At 36.7% G+C, this 15,235-nt stretch overlaps 1 protein-coding gene across 2 annotated transcripts in view; it reads right to left on the bottom strand.

Annotated features, from left to right (window-relative positions):
• TNFRSF21 (TNF receptor superfamily member 21) overlaps positions 1 to 4,590 on the bottom strand; it is a 107,913-nt gene extending 103,323 nt beyond the window's left edge. Inside the window, exon 1 of one of the 2 annotated variants that reach the window (XM_031964746.1) lies at positions 4,018 to 4,590. In XM_031964746.1, the coding sequence (XP_031820606.1) occupies positions 4,018 to 4,137 (120 nt within the window). In that variant the 5' untranslated portion in view covers positions 4,138 to 4,590. The remainder of the gene's footprint in view (positions 1 to 4,017) is intronic. The other variant, XM_012549111.3, reaches the window with a different exon arrangement.
• Positions 4,591 to 15,235: the final 10,645 nt, after the last annotated feature.

Below are 15,235 nucleotides of genomic sequence, written 5' to 3'. Positions count from 1 at the left end.
TTTAATAACTGGCAACTTAATAAATACAAAATTGCTTTTTAAAAATAGTCTAAAACATTTTCCTTCTCCCTTAGCTATTATGTTGTCATTTTAAAAAGTTAAGACACTTTGTCAAAAACATGAAAGTATTGTCCTTTTGGCAGCTAGTTTATTTAGCACATTATGCTGGGCCTGGAGTCAGACTCATCTTCCTGATTTCAAAGTTGACCTTGGATACTTATTAGCTGTTGTAACCCTGGTCATGTCACTTAACCCTGTTTGCCTGAATTTCCTCATCTATAAAATAAGCTGGTGAAGGAAAGGGAAAATCATTGCTGTATCTTAGCCAAGAAAACCCTAAATGGGATCAGGAAGGCTTGGACATAATGTAACTCAACAACAATAAAAAATGGTTATTGAATGTCAGGGCACAGGTTCTCTAAGTCCATGCTCATGAAAATATGACTGAAAAAACTAACCACCACCACCAAGCAAAACAAAACAAAGACAAGTAAAAATAAGAAAGGGAAAGAGTATGAAATTTGAATTTAAAAGAGTTGAGTTTGAAACATTAACACAGCTCCAATACTTCTTACTCCCAAATGATCTGAATCCAGTCATGCCCCATATCTGACCTCAGTTTTCTCAACTATAAAATGAAGAGGATGAAGTAGATCACCAAAGTTCTTCCCAACTCTGCATTTAAATAAAGTCTGCTTAACATGAGTTTTAGAATGCTCAAAACAAAGCTTATCTAGTTCAATATTTTCATTTTATAAATAAGAAAACTGAGAATCTGGCAGAGAAAAAAATGATCTGTCCATGGTAGTATAACTAGTGAGTGGAAAAATTGGGATTAAAATCCAAGTATCCTTACCTCTGGTTTTTTGCTGTTTTTTTTTCTTCTATTACTCCACCACTGAAATACAAACTACTACTGAATGCTTAAACTCTCTTAAAACTGAAATCCATCTGTGCTAAATTACAAAATTCTAATTCTACTAATCTGTGCAATAATTTTACTCATAGATCTGTCATATCATAATAACAGTAAGCAATGAAATAAAGAATGTTAACTACTTCAAATTTCTATAGTGTCTTACAATTTACAAAATATTTAAGAGTCAACAGATATCTAAATACCAGCTCTGCCACTTATTACCTATGTGACCTTGAGGATATAAACTAGAGCACTATGATCTTTTCCAACTCTAAAGATATAATCCATAGGAGGCAGGCAGTATATGAATTACAACCCTTATTTTACAGAATGGAAAACTGAGGTTCAAAGTGCTTTTTTTTCCCCAGAAATCTCATGCTCAGTATGTCTTGAACTTTTCAAAGTATCTTCATGTGGTGGATTATCAGTAGAAAAAAAAAATGAGGATGAAGGTTATTGCTTTATATAACAGCAAAATCATGATCACTGGGAAGACAGAAATGTCATGCCCATAACTAAGAAAGTCAGGAGGGGAACAGAAAAGACTTCACTGAGAATCTAAATGTAATTCTTTGCAAACTCCCATGATCAATCCTCCTGACATTTAAAGTCTAAGAGGGAACACCAGTTATCATCTTAATGACATGTGAGACCTCTTCCATCATATTCAATCTGAGAATTAAATATCCCAGTATCTTGAAATTGCATCATCCTCCCACATTACCACACTATTTTATAATTCAGAATATTAAAGTTGGAAGGAACATTAGGGGACCTTGTATTCCAAACCTTTTTAATTTACAGAGGAGGAAACTGAGGTCCCCAGGTATTTGCTCAAAGTTCTGAAAAAGATACTAAGACCCAGGTTTCTTGATTCCCAATCTAGTGGTTTTCCAGTGTACTATATTATCTTCTCTTGAATTTTAAATATAGCTGATCTCAAAGTTTCGAGGCTCACAAATGGCACAATTAAGTCAAATAAAAATTCTATAGACAATTTAAGAAAAGAAGAAATATGGGATGGAGGATGGGAACTATATTATCTTTTCTTTCCTAGTTTAAAATTTTCAAGTGATTTTCACTTGATTTACCCAGTGTCTCATTTAACACCTCCCAGGTTCAGAAACAGAAAACCTTGGATTTTCTCCTTGGGTGGTAGATCTGTCAGATCTCCTTGGATCGTTCATTAGCAAACTAAGATTCAACCAGATGGGTAAACAGAGCCAGCAGAATAATTTGATGAAAAGAGTGCCCTGTTAATTTAAAAAAAAAAAAAAGCCAAGAAGTCTGTGAGTACTAAACTCCATCCTTCAGTTGTTTTTCATTTAATATAATTTTAAAAAATCCCTACTGAGTCTGAAACAATTCTCATGATGCTTTTATCCCTCTGCACCAACACAGGTTTCAAGAATGGGAATCTAGAGTTTATTTATCCTAATACGGAAAGGCATTGCAAAGGTTCATTAGGGCTACTAACAGAAACAAAGTTCTCTTCTCCCCCACCCCCAATTACACACACACACACACACAGAGACACAGAGAGAGAGAGAGAGAGAGAGACAGAGAGACAGAGAGAGAGAGAGAGAGAGAGAGAGAGAGAGAGAGAGAGAGAGTGAGAGAGAGAGAGAGAGAATGAGAATGAATGCACCCTGCCATAGCAACTGCAAGGATCTAGGATCAAAGCAATCCATGGTGGCCCAGCTCTGAGCCTTTCAGGAAAAGGAGACAGCAAGACTGCCTCTGCTATACACAAGGGAAAGACTGCCTGGAAGCCTGACTCTTGTTGTCTAATCCAGGCCGGAGGAGGAAGGGGAGTGAGAGGAGGTGGGGGAAAAAACGACAGTCCTCGGAAATCCTTGGCCCCTTGCCCGGGGCTCCCCACTTTCCCTACAGAGGGGAACAAAAGGTAAAGAAATACTAAGAAAGGTTGAGATTCATAATTAGGAAAGGGAAGGGATTCACAGGGTTGACCTCCAATTCTACCACTTCTTATCCCTTCGGCGGGGTCTCAGAGAGAGGGGAATATGCAGAACTCACAGGATAAAGACATTCCTTTTCGTAGGGAGGGTGTTTTGGGGGCTGGGGCAAAGGGCCAAGGTAATTAAAGTCCTAAATCTAGACACGCGCCAGAAGCAGGTGCAGCAGACCGAAAGATTGCACCAGCTTGAAAGAATCCCAGCCCGCTGCCCGTAAATAGGAGGGGAGGGGCGGAAAGCCAACTGGAGAGAGAAGGAAGAGCTCATCTTCCTTTTTGTGTCTCGTTCTCCCTCCCCCTATTCTGAGCTCTAATGCAGTGGCTGGAACTTTATCTGTTCCTTGGGATGTATCTAAGATTTTTTGGAGCAGAGTCAGCCTGAGGAATTGGGGAAAGGCGGGGGAGCGAGGCGGGGGAGAAAAAGGGAAGAAGGAGAAGGCAGGACTCGAGGGAAGACCTGCTGATACTGGAGCCCCTGCTCCGGAATGCGGGGCTACAGTGCACATGGGCGCTCTCTTTCTTTCCTTCTCCTTCCCGTATTGCGGTAGCATCCAGACATGACACTGCAGCTGGAACAAAAGCTGCGGCCGCCGCGCTGCTCGCAGAAAAGCTAGCTCCCATCCTTGGCTCCCCGTGCCGCAGAATCCGGCCCAAAGGCCCGGGGCACACCTGGGGACCAGGAAGGGAGGGGACAGACTTGAAGCTTCTCCATTGGGAATGATGGCGATCCCAGGGATGGGTAGCCGGCAATGGACGCTTAAATCTACACCACTCAACTCTCCCACCACCCAGGAAATTTGGGTGATTTTTTTTTGCCTTAGTCCCCCAAAATCTGGCCTGGCAGAGTTGCCCCAAAGGGCGGCCCTCCAATCTATTCCCCGCCTCTGCAAGCCCCAGCCACTCCAGGCTTTCATTAACCCACATGAATGCATCTTCTCTTCCAGAGCAGGTGTCCTAGGGCCTCATACCCCGCTGGCCCAGAGGTACCAGAGCTTGGGATCTGAAAGATTGGGAAGAGGAATAGGAAAGAGGAAGCCACTCTTCAATGGGTACCCCATACACCCCGGGCGTTCTATTCCTCTACCGCCTCTGCCTGCCCAATCCCGCCAAGAGCTTCACTCACCAGGAAGAAGGAGCGGGTGATCATTGCGGCTCGGGGTCCGCTGGCGATGCTGCTGGAAGAGGAAGAAGCGAAGCTGGAGCAGCGCCGGCCGGCGGCAGTGCTGCCCGCAGAAGCCCCCATGGATGGTCCGGGGGCTCGCAGAGGAGCCTGTGGCCCGCTGCTCCGCGGCAGCTACACTCCCTAGCTGCCTCTGCCCAGCGCCACATCCACCGCTGCCTCCGGGGCCAGGAGCCCATCTAACTCAGATGCTCCATAGAGACTGCGGCAGGAGGAGAGGTGGAAGAGAGCGCCAGAATCCGGGTTGGGTGGCTTTCAGCACCTGCCCAGCGGTGCAGCAGCCAAGGAGAGGAGAGGCAGCCGCTGCAGCAGCCGTCGCCTGCCTTTCCTCGCCTCCGATTCCGGCTGCGAATAACCAGGGAGAAGGGCTGGGTGCAGGAGAACGAACGAGCAACTTCCCATAGCGAACCCTCAGTCCTAGGCTAACAACCCCCTCCTCCGCCTCTCAAACTAGCCGGCTAGGGAATGAGCTAGGGCGGCAGCCGGGGCAGGATACACACGTGGTGGAAGAGAAGGGGGCGGGTCTACCGCCCTTTGTGATGTCACAAAGAGGCGGAGACAAATCCCTTTGTGTAGTTAAAAAGAAGGAGGGTTCCAGGTGTAAAGGGGGAGGAAAATGTTGCCCCTTGGCGTTCTCTTTGGGAATTACATGCGAGTTTTTTCCTTAACTAGGGGAATAAATTTGCTAATTTCATGGTGTTTATTTAACACACTCCTGCCCCATATTTTGCTTGTGGTTTTCTCCCGTAGTGACTTGACGATAAATATTTCACAGAATGCATGTCCTGTGCAGGGTATCGACAATTCGGATACAATGGCATTACGAGCTCTAGGATTCCAAAATGGCCAGAGTAGTGGACCTGGAGTCATAAAAACCGATTCAAGTCCTAACTAGAACAAGTCCCAGCTGTTGAAGCAGGGCGAGTCACCTTCTGAGCCCCAGTTTGATCTATAATATGAGAATAATACTAGTCCTTAACTCACGTGTTGTTTGTGAGAATTAAATAAGAAACACATCTAAAATGGTTTGCAAGCCTTAACGCATTACATAAATATTAGATCTTATTAATACAAAGTATTACATATATACTTTATTTTTTAAATTAAATTACTTATATTTTAAGTTCCAAACTGTCCCCCACACCCACCCCAAACCTAAGGCTACTCCAGGTAGCTATACTTACACATAGATCATATGTACATACATATATATATGTATGTATGTATATAAAACCATACTATGAATACTTATATTTATACTTCTTTTTCTGGAGGTAGATAGAATTTTCCTTCATAGGTCCTTTGTAGTTAGTTCTTAACTTGGTCATTCACAGTTGTTCTTCTAACAACATTGCTGTTACCCTATATAATGTTCTCCTGCTTTTGCTCATTTCATTCTTCATTATTTCATGCAAGTCTTTCCATGGTTTTCTAAAATCAACTAGCTTATCATATCTTACTGCATAGTACTCCATATGCATATACCTTAAAAAGAAGCTTTGCTTTGAAGGGAAGAGCAATACTAATGAATGGACTTCAACTTGAAGCTGTTATTAGCAAAACTAAGTGGATATGGAATATGGCAAAAGAAGCGATTGACTAGCATTATGATCTTTTCTCTTTGCTTTGGTATTTTAGTTTCTTTTTGGTCTTGGGTTTCCATATTCCTCAGTGAGAAGATAGCACTGAATGATCTCTCAAGATTCTTTCCAGCTCAACCATTCAGATATTCTGTGACTAATGAATGGGAAACAATCTATCATCTTGCATATTCTTTTTTTTTTTTAATAGCCTTTTATTTACAGGATATATGCATGGGTAACTTTACAGCATTAACAATTGCCAAACCTCTTGTTCCAATTTTTCACCTCTTACCCCCCCACCCCCTCCTCTAGATGGCAGGATGACCAGTAGATGTTAAATATATTAAAATATAAATTAGATACACAATAAGTATACATGACCAAAACGTTATTTTGCTGTACAAAAAGAATCAGACTCTGAAATATTGTACAATTAGCTTGTGAAGGAAATCAAAAATGCAGGTGTGCATAAATATAGGGATTGGGAATTCAATGTAATGGTTTTTAGTCATCTCCCAGAGTTCTTTTTCTGGGCATAGCTGGTTCAGTTCATTATTGCTCCATTGGAAATTATTTGGTTGATCTCATTGCTGAGGATGGCCTGGTCCATCAGAACTGGTCATCATATAGTATTGTTGTTGAAGTATATAATGATCTCCTGGTCCTGCTCATTTCACTCAGCATCAGTTCGTGTAAGTCTCTCCAGGCCTTTCTGAAATCATCCTGTTGGTCATTTCTTACAGAACAGTAATATTCCATAATATTCATATACCACAATTTGTTCAGCCATTCTCCAACTGATGGGCATCCATTCAGTTTCCAATTTTTAGCCACTACAAAAAGGGCTGCCACAAACATTCATGCACATACAGGTCCCTTTCCCTTCTTTATAATCTCTTTGGGATATAATCCCAGTAGTAACACTGCTGGATCAAAGGGTATGCATAGTTTGATAACTTTTTGAGCATAGTTCCAAACTACTCTCCAAAATGGTTGGATTCGTTCACAACTCCACCAACAATGCATCAATGTCCCAGTTTTCCCGCATCCCCTCCAACAATTATCATTATTTTTTCCTGTCATCTTAGCCAATCTGACAGGTGTGTAGTGGTATCTTAGAGTTGTCTTAATTTGCATTTCTCTGATTAATAATGACTTGGAGCATCTTTTCATATGACTAGAAATAGTTTCAATTTCTTCATCTGAGAATTGTCTGTTCATATCCTTTGACCATTTTTCAATTGGAGAATGATCTTGCATATTCTTTACATTTTCATAGATAGAAACATAAAAGCAACTTTGAGGAGGGAAGTGACCCCTAATGGTTCCCAAAATAGAGCAATATACCCTGCCTTTTCTGTTTCTACAAATTTGTTTCTGATAATACAGTCTTGTTCATAAGATAATAAATTTAGAAGTGAAAAGGAACTCAGAGGCCATTTGTTTCAACTCCTTCATAGGATAAATAAGGAAATAAAGGCCAAGAGGCAAGACAATCTTTCACAAGATTGCAGGTAGGTAATATAACAAAATAGGATCCTCTGGGACTCTAAATCCAGTGTTCTGTACCTTGCTGCATCCCTATGTTGATAAGGGATAACCCTCGAGTCTATTTAGTATTATACTCTTATCTTATACAGGTATATTTGGACTCACTTTTCAAAGCTATGGTGAAGTTTTTGATCTGCAGGGGTTGCAAATGACCTGGGTTTCCACAGTCTTCTATACTAACTTAAGTCTATTCTTCATTGTCAGTTTGTCAGCTTCAAAGCAGAATACTAGATTGGATTCTCTTCCTGGAGACTGTCAGAGGAACCAACTGCTCAATTTACTTGTTAATTAATATTATTCTGAATTATGCTCTATTGTTCCCTTTGGAAAACTTTAAAATTCAATTCAGAGATCAACTCCAATCCATTTTCTCAAAAGACTTAACCAATAAATGACAGGAATATCCACAAAGATTCAAAAAACAAGCTTTTATTGAGGTGAGGGATAGGAGAAAGGTCACTGGTTTTACAAGTGAGCTATGTTTGGTATCATTAAGGCTACCAGACATAATCTATAGCAAATTTCATGAAGGCTTCTAAAAATATTGTCAAAATGCATAGTGTTTATTGTCTTTAGTGAAGAAGGAAGACAGAAGTTAAGGGCTTTAGAGTTTAATTTGCCTCATTTAAGTGTAGGCTAGAAAATATAATAAAGGAGTTAGAATATGTCTACATACACTGCTGATTCTACAATTTTGACTAAAATTGAAATGACTGATCAAGTTTATCTCCTCTCCCCCCAAAAAATCTAGTTGATGTGAAAAGAAATTAGTCAATATAAATAAACTGGTTGATTGAATTGGTTAGGCAGTATAGAGGGCCACAGATAGTGGGGGAACTCTGGGTGAGGTATAAAACCCTTAAGCCCTGAGAGAACCTGCTGAAAATGTCTGATTTGGCTCCCCATCTTCCCTAAGAGCTCTTGGCCTTCCTGAGAAGTCAGGAAGCAGTTTTTCAATTGTTGTAATTAAAGCAGTGTGATTCCAAGTGGCAAAGAGTCATCTACATACAACAGCAAGTTGTTTATGTGGTCTCACATTAGTGCATACACAGTGTTGCTATAGTTATATAAGGGTATTAGGGTATATAAGGCTGAGAGAATTTGGAATAAACAGACTACATGTTTTGACCATCCACCTAAGTCTCACCTCATCACTCCTCCATTAAGACCAAGGACTTGGGCTTATCCTGAGATCCTTCAGAGAGCTAGTCCAGACAGTATATATATTTGGTACCCCAGCTTGGGGGCTCTAGAAAGCACAGAACAAAGCAGTTTAGTTAAAATATACAACTTCACATCAGAAACACCTTTTCTGAAACTCAGGTCTGTAATTTATTTGTTTCATCAGCTTTAGAATTAGCAGTTTTTTTATTTCAAGGAGGAAACTGGATCCCAAGGAGGGGAAGTTATTTGTCCAGGGTCACAAAGAGTATAAGAGGCCGAGCTTGAAATATATTTGAACCATGACATTTGACCCATGACACTTTCTTTAGATGGGTTCAATGTCACTTTATGATTCTCTTCTCAATTTTTAGAATCTAGACATACAACAATAGAACAACATGACAATGTTTAGAAAGGTGGTTGGCTAAGATATTATCCTAGCTACCCAAAGGCCAAATGTGTCATCCACCAGTTGGTACTAGGTTTGTGACCCTGGGATTTAATAATAATAACAACAAGAACACGTTTTACATAGTATTTTAAAGTTTACAAAGAATGTTACATATATGATCTTATTTGATCTTCACAGAAGCCTTATGAATAAGTAATATAGTTATCATCCTCGATTTAAAAATAAGGAAACAGAGGCTTGGAAAGGTGATTGCATCAAAAAGCTATTAAATGTCAGAGGCAGGATTTGAACCTTAGACGGGTCTCTCTACTAGCTCAAAATTTAATGTCAGGTTTTTTTAAGGACATTTAAATAGTCAGCTATGTCAAATGAGATATTTTGTTTATATCTAATTCAAGAAACAGAATTCTGCCAAATTTAAGAAGACCCTATATCCTCAACAGTACCAATATACAGGACTGCCCATACCAACAACATCCCCTTCTCCTTTTGCCTTCAATTTTTCCCCATCATCAGGGTCTTTTTTAATGAGTCCCACCTTCTCATTGTGTGGCCTAATTATTTAAAGTTTCAACTTCAGTTTTTGACCTTCCAGGGAATAATCTGACTTAATTTCTTTAACTATTAAATGATTTGATCTCCTTACTATCCAAGGGACTTTCAAAAGTATTCTCCAGAACCATGATTTGAAGTTGTCAATTCTGCAGCATTCAGCTTTCCTTATAGTCCAACTCTCACAGACACACATTGCTACTACAAAAACATGGCTTTGACTATACAGACCTTTGTTGGCAAGGAGATGTCTCTGTGTTTTAGTATGCTGTCCAGATTTATCATAGCTTTCTTTATGGTGATCAAGCATCTTTTAATTTCATGGTTGCAGTTGCTATCTACAGTGATCTTTGAGCCCAAAAATACAAAATCTGGCACTGCTTCCACTTCTCTCTTTACTTGCCAGGAAATAATGAGATCAGCTGCCATGAGTTTTTGTTTTTGTTTTTGTTTTTTTTTTTTTTTTTTTGATGTGAAGCTTCTAATCAGATTTTTTAGATTTTTATACTTTTCTTTTTCACCCTTATCAAGAAGCTTCTTAATTTTTCTTCACTTTCTGCCATCAGAGTAGTATATCATCTGCATATCTGAAATTGTTGATATTTCTTTCTGTAGTTTTACTTCTGGTTTTTTGATTCACCTAGCCTGGAATTTCACATGATTGTACTTTGCACACAAGTTAAATTATGTTTATTAAAAAAAAAAGTCTTGGGTGTCCATTTAGTTAAAGGAGCTAAGAAATATGAAGATCTAGCAAAGGAAATTTAAAAATCATGATCAGAAAAATTTGCTGGGAAGAAAAAACATGAAAACTAAAGGGATACTCACGATTTGAAAAATATCTGAATAAATTATGGTCTATAAATGTGATGGAATATTATTTCAGTGTTAATAAAGAACAAACAGATTATTTCACAGTGACATGGAAAGACTTTTATGGGCTGATCCAGAGTAAAGTAAGCAGCACCAGAATAATGTATAATAGTATATCTCTATTATAAAAAGAAATGATTCTGAGGTCTTTATAGATTGATGAAGAATGAAATGAGCAGAACCCAGAAAGGAATTGCTATAATAATAATACTGTAAAAACAAACACCTTTGAAAGCTATAAGAACTCTGATAAATGCAATTACCATTTATCATTCTAGAGGACTGATGATCAAGCATGCTATCCATTAGAGAAAGGTAAAGGATTTAGAGTAAAGAGTGAGACACTATATAAATGCATATATTAAAAATGCACATATATACATTTATAAGAACTCATATATATACATACAACACACATAAATACACACATCAAATATGTATGCATGCATACATATCTCATCTTTAATATATATGGAGCTCAGAAAAATGCTCATAGCAAATAAATAAAACAACTTAGAAAATAACATATTGATTTGATATATACTTGGAAGGTAAAGAAAACTGAATATGATAGCACATCTGAATGTGCAATCCTTTTTCTAATCTGCTTTGCACATATAATATACATATATACAACTATTTATACAAATATACATGTGAAGGTGTATATGTGCGTGCGTTTTTCATGTTTTTATTTTCCCTAGTTACATGTAAAACATGTGCATTCATTTTTTTTGCATATTTCCATGTAAATCATGTTGGGAGAGAAAAATCAGAACAAAAGGGAAAATACCCACACACACACACATAACCAGAAGAAAAAAAAGTAAACATAGCATGTGTTGATTTTTCTGTCTCCATACATCTCTTTTCAAATGTGGATGGTGTTTTACATCCAAAGTTTATTGGGATTGCTTTAGATTACTGAACCACTGACAAGAACCAAATCTATCATATTTGATCATTGCACAATATTGCTGCTGCTGTGTATGATGCTTTCTGGTTCTGCTTATTTCATTCAGCATCAGTTAGTGTAAATCTTTTCAGGCCTTTCTAAAATCATCTTATTCATCATTTTTATAGAACTTTTAATATTCTATTACTTTAATATATCATAACTTACTCATTCTACAACTGATGGATACCTACTTATTTTCTAATTATTTGCCACTATAAAAAGAGCTGCTTCCAACATTTTTGTACATGTGGGTCCTTTCCCCTCTTTTATGATTTCTTTGTGATACAGACCAGTAGTGGCACTGCTGGATCAAAGAGTAGGAAGTTTTATAAGGACTATAAAACTATCCCAGTTTTCCCATATCCCTTCCAACATTTATCACTATCTTTTCCTATCATCTTAGTCAATTTGGTAGGTGTGACATGGTACTTCAGAGTTATTTTAATTTACATTTCTCTGGTCAATAGGGACTTGGAGCATTTTTTTCATATGACCATAGATGGCTTTAATTTCTTCATCTGAAAATTGTCTACTCATATCTTTTGACCATTTCTCAATCAGGGAATAACTTGTTATAAATTTCACTCATTTCTTTATATATTTTAGAAATGAGACCTTCATTAGAAACATTGGCTATAAATTTTTTTCCCCAGCTTTCTTCTTCCTTTCTAATCTTGGCTACATTGGTTTTATTTGTGCAAAAACTTTTTAATGTAATGTAATCAAAGTTATCCATTTCATTTCAAAATGTTCTCTAGCTCTTCTTTAGCCATAAAGATCTCTTCTCCAAAGATCTAATAGGTAAATTATCCCTTGCTCTCCTAGTTTAGTTATAAACTTCACACTTAATCATGTATCCATTTTGACCTTATTTTGGTATGTGGAATGAGATGTGGGTCTATACTGAGTTTCCGACTTTTTTTTCAGTTTTCCCAGCAATTTTTGTCAAATAATGAATTCTTATCTCAGAAGCTGGAGTTTTGGAGTCTATCAAACAATAGATTACTAGTCATTGATTATTATGTCATGTTTATCTACCCTATTCCACTCATCTACCACTCTATTTCTTAGTCAATGCAGATGATTTAGATGTCTGCTGCTTTATAAGAGTTTTAGATCTGATATTGCTAGGCCACTATCTTTTGCATATTTTTCATTAATTTCTTTGGTATTTTTGAACTTTTCTTTTTCCAAATGAATTTTGTTATTACTAATGTTTTCTATCTCTATAAAATAGTTATTTTTTGGCAATTTGATTGTGCAGTATGGCATTTTACAAGTAGATTAATTTAGGTAGGATTGCCATTTGTATTACCCATGAGCAATTGATATTTTTCGAATCGTTTAGATCTGACTTTATTTGTGTGAAAAATGTTTTGTAATTGTGCTCTTATATAGTTCCTGGGTTTGTCTTGGCAAATAGATACCCAAATATTTTACTGTGTCTACAGTTGTTTTAAATGGAATTTCTCTTTCTCTCTCTTGCTGCTGGGCTTTGTTAGCAACATATAGAAATGCTAATGATTTCTGTGGGATCATTTTATATCCTGTAGCTCTACTAAAACTATTAATTGTTTCAAGTAGATTTTTGGTTGATTCTCTAGGATTCTTTAAGTATTCTCTAAGTATACCATCATATCTGCAAAGAGTGATTGCTTACTCTGATTCCTTTCATTTATTTTTCTTTTCTTGTTGCCAAAGCTAACATTTCTCATACAATATTGAAGAATAGTGGTGATAATGAACATCCTTGTTTTACCCCTTGATCTTATTGGGAATGTGTCTAGATTCTCCCCATTACAAATAATGGTTGCTTAAAATGACAGGAAAAAATAATGACAAATGTTGGAGGGGATGTGAGAAAACTTGGACACTAATACATTGTTGGTGGAGTTGTAAAATGAGCCAACCATTCTGGAGAGCGATTTGAACTATGCCCAAAAGGCTATAAAACTGTGCTTACCCTTTGACCCAGCAGTGCCACTACTGGGTCTGTATCCCAAGGAAATCATAATGGAAGGAAAAGGATCCACATGTGCAAAAATGTTTGCAGCAACTCTTTGAGGTAGCAAAGAATTGGAAAATGAGTAGATATCCTTCAATTGGGGTATGACTGAATAAGTTGTGGTAAAAGAAGATAATGAATTATTATTATATTATAAAAATGATGAACAAACTGAAAACTTGAACTAGCCAATCAATAAAACTAAGAGTTTGTTTCATGAAAGAACCAACACAATATATAAACCTTTGGTTAATTTGATTAGAAAAAGGAAAGAAAAAAGCAAATTTAACACTATCAAAAATGAAAAAACTGAACTTCCCACTAATGAAAAAGAAATTAAATCAACAATTAGGAGCTACTTTGCCCAATTGTATGCCAGGAAATCTGACAATCTAATTGAAATGGATGAATATTTTCAAAAATATTAATTTCTTAGACTAACAGAAAGAGAATAAATTACTTAAATAACCCCATTTTCGGGGGAAAAAAGAAATTTAAAAAGTCATCAATGAGCTCTCTAAGAAAAAATCTCTAGGCCCAGATGGATTTACAATTGAATTCTACCAAACATGTAAAGAATAATTCATTTCAATGCTATGTAAATTATTTGATAAAAAAGACAGATAAGGAGTCCTGCCAAATTCCTTCTATGACATAAATATGATGCTGATATCTAAATCAGGAGAACCAAAAACCGAGAAAGAATATTGATGCAAAAATTGTAAATAAAACATTAACAAAGATATTACAACAACTTATCAGCAGAGTAATACACTATGACTAAGTGGGATTTATACCAGGAATGTAGAGCTAGTTTACTATAAGGAAAACTATTAGCATAATTGACTATATTAATAATAAAACTAACAGAGATCGAAACAGTCTCAATAGATACAGCACAAGTTGTTAACAAAATACAGTACCTATTTCCTATTAAAAATATTAGAAAGCAGAGAAATAAAGTTTCCCTTAAAATTATCTCTAATTTGGTATTTAATTTGTTCTTTTTCTAGCTTTTTTAGTTATATGCCCAGTTCATTGATCTTCTCTTTATTTTATTCATGTAGCTATTTAGAGATAGAAACATTTCCTCTAAAAACTGCTTTGGCTGCATCCCACAGGTTTTGGTATGTTGTCTTTTTTTTTTTTTTTTTTTATCATTTTCTTGGATGAAATTATCAATTGTTCCTGTGATTTGTTGTTTGACCCACTCATTCTTTAGAATTAAATTATTTAATTTCCAATTGGTTTTTAATACATCTTTCCCTGGCCCTTTACCAAATGTAATTTTTATTATGTTGTGATCTGAAAAGAATGCATTTACTATTTCTGTGTTTTTGCCTTTGATTGTGAGGTTTTATCTCCTAATACATGGTCAATTTTTGTGTAAGTGCCATGTACTACTGAGAAAAAATTATATTTTTTCTATGCCTATTCAATTTTCCCCAAAGGTCTATCATATATAAGTTTTCTAAGATTCTATTAACCTCCCTAATTTCTTTCTTGTTTATTTTGTAGTTAGATTTATCTAATTCTGGGAGAGAGAGGTTCAGGTCCCTCATTAGTATAATTTCACTTTTTATTTCTCCCTGTAACTGGCTTAACATCTTCTATAAGAAGCTGAATATTGTACTACTTGGTGTATATATGTATAGTAGTGATACCACTTCATTGTCTGTGGTGCCCTTTTAACAAAATGTAGTTTCCTTCTTCGTCTCTTTTAATTAGATCTATTTTTGCTTTTACTTTGTTGGAGATCAGAATTGCTACCTCTGCTTTTTTTTTTTTTTTTTTTTTTTTTTTTTTTTCTTCAGCTGAAGCATAATAAATTCTGTTCCATTATTTTTACCATTTTTCTGTAATGTTTTACCATTATTCTGTATGTATTCTAAAATAACAAATTGTAAGATTCTGGTTTTTAATCCACTCTGCTATCTGCTTTGTTTTTTTGGGAGAGTTCATTCTTCTATTCACATTCATAATTATGGTTATCAGTTTTATATTTACCCCCATCCCATTTTCTTCCATACATATATTTCCCTCTCTTTTCACCCTGTCTCTCA

The sequence above is a fragment of the Sarcophilus harrisii genome, chromosome 4 (assembly GCF_902635505.1).
Source record: "Sarcophilus harrisii chromosome 4, mSarHar1.11, whole genome shotgun sequence".
In the NCBI taxonomy this organism is placed as follows: Eukaryota; Metazoa; Chordata; class Mammalia; order Dasyuromorphia; family Dasyuridae; genus Sarcophilus; species Sarcophilus harrisii.
Note: the sequence above shows the minus strand (reverse complement) of the source record. Positions and strands in the feature narration are given on the sequence as shown.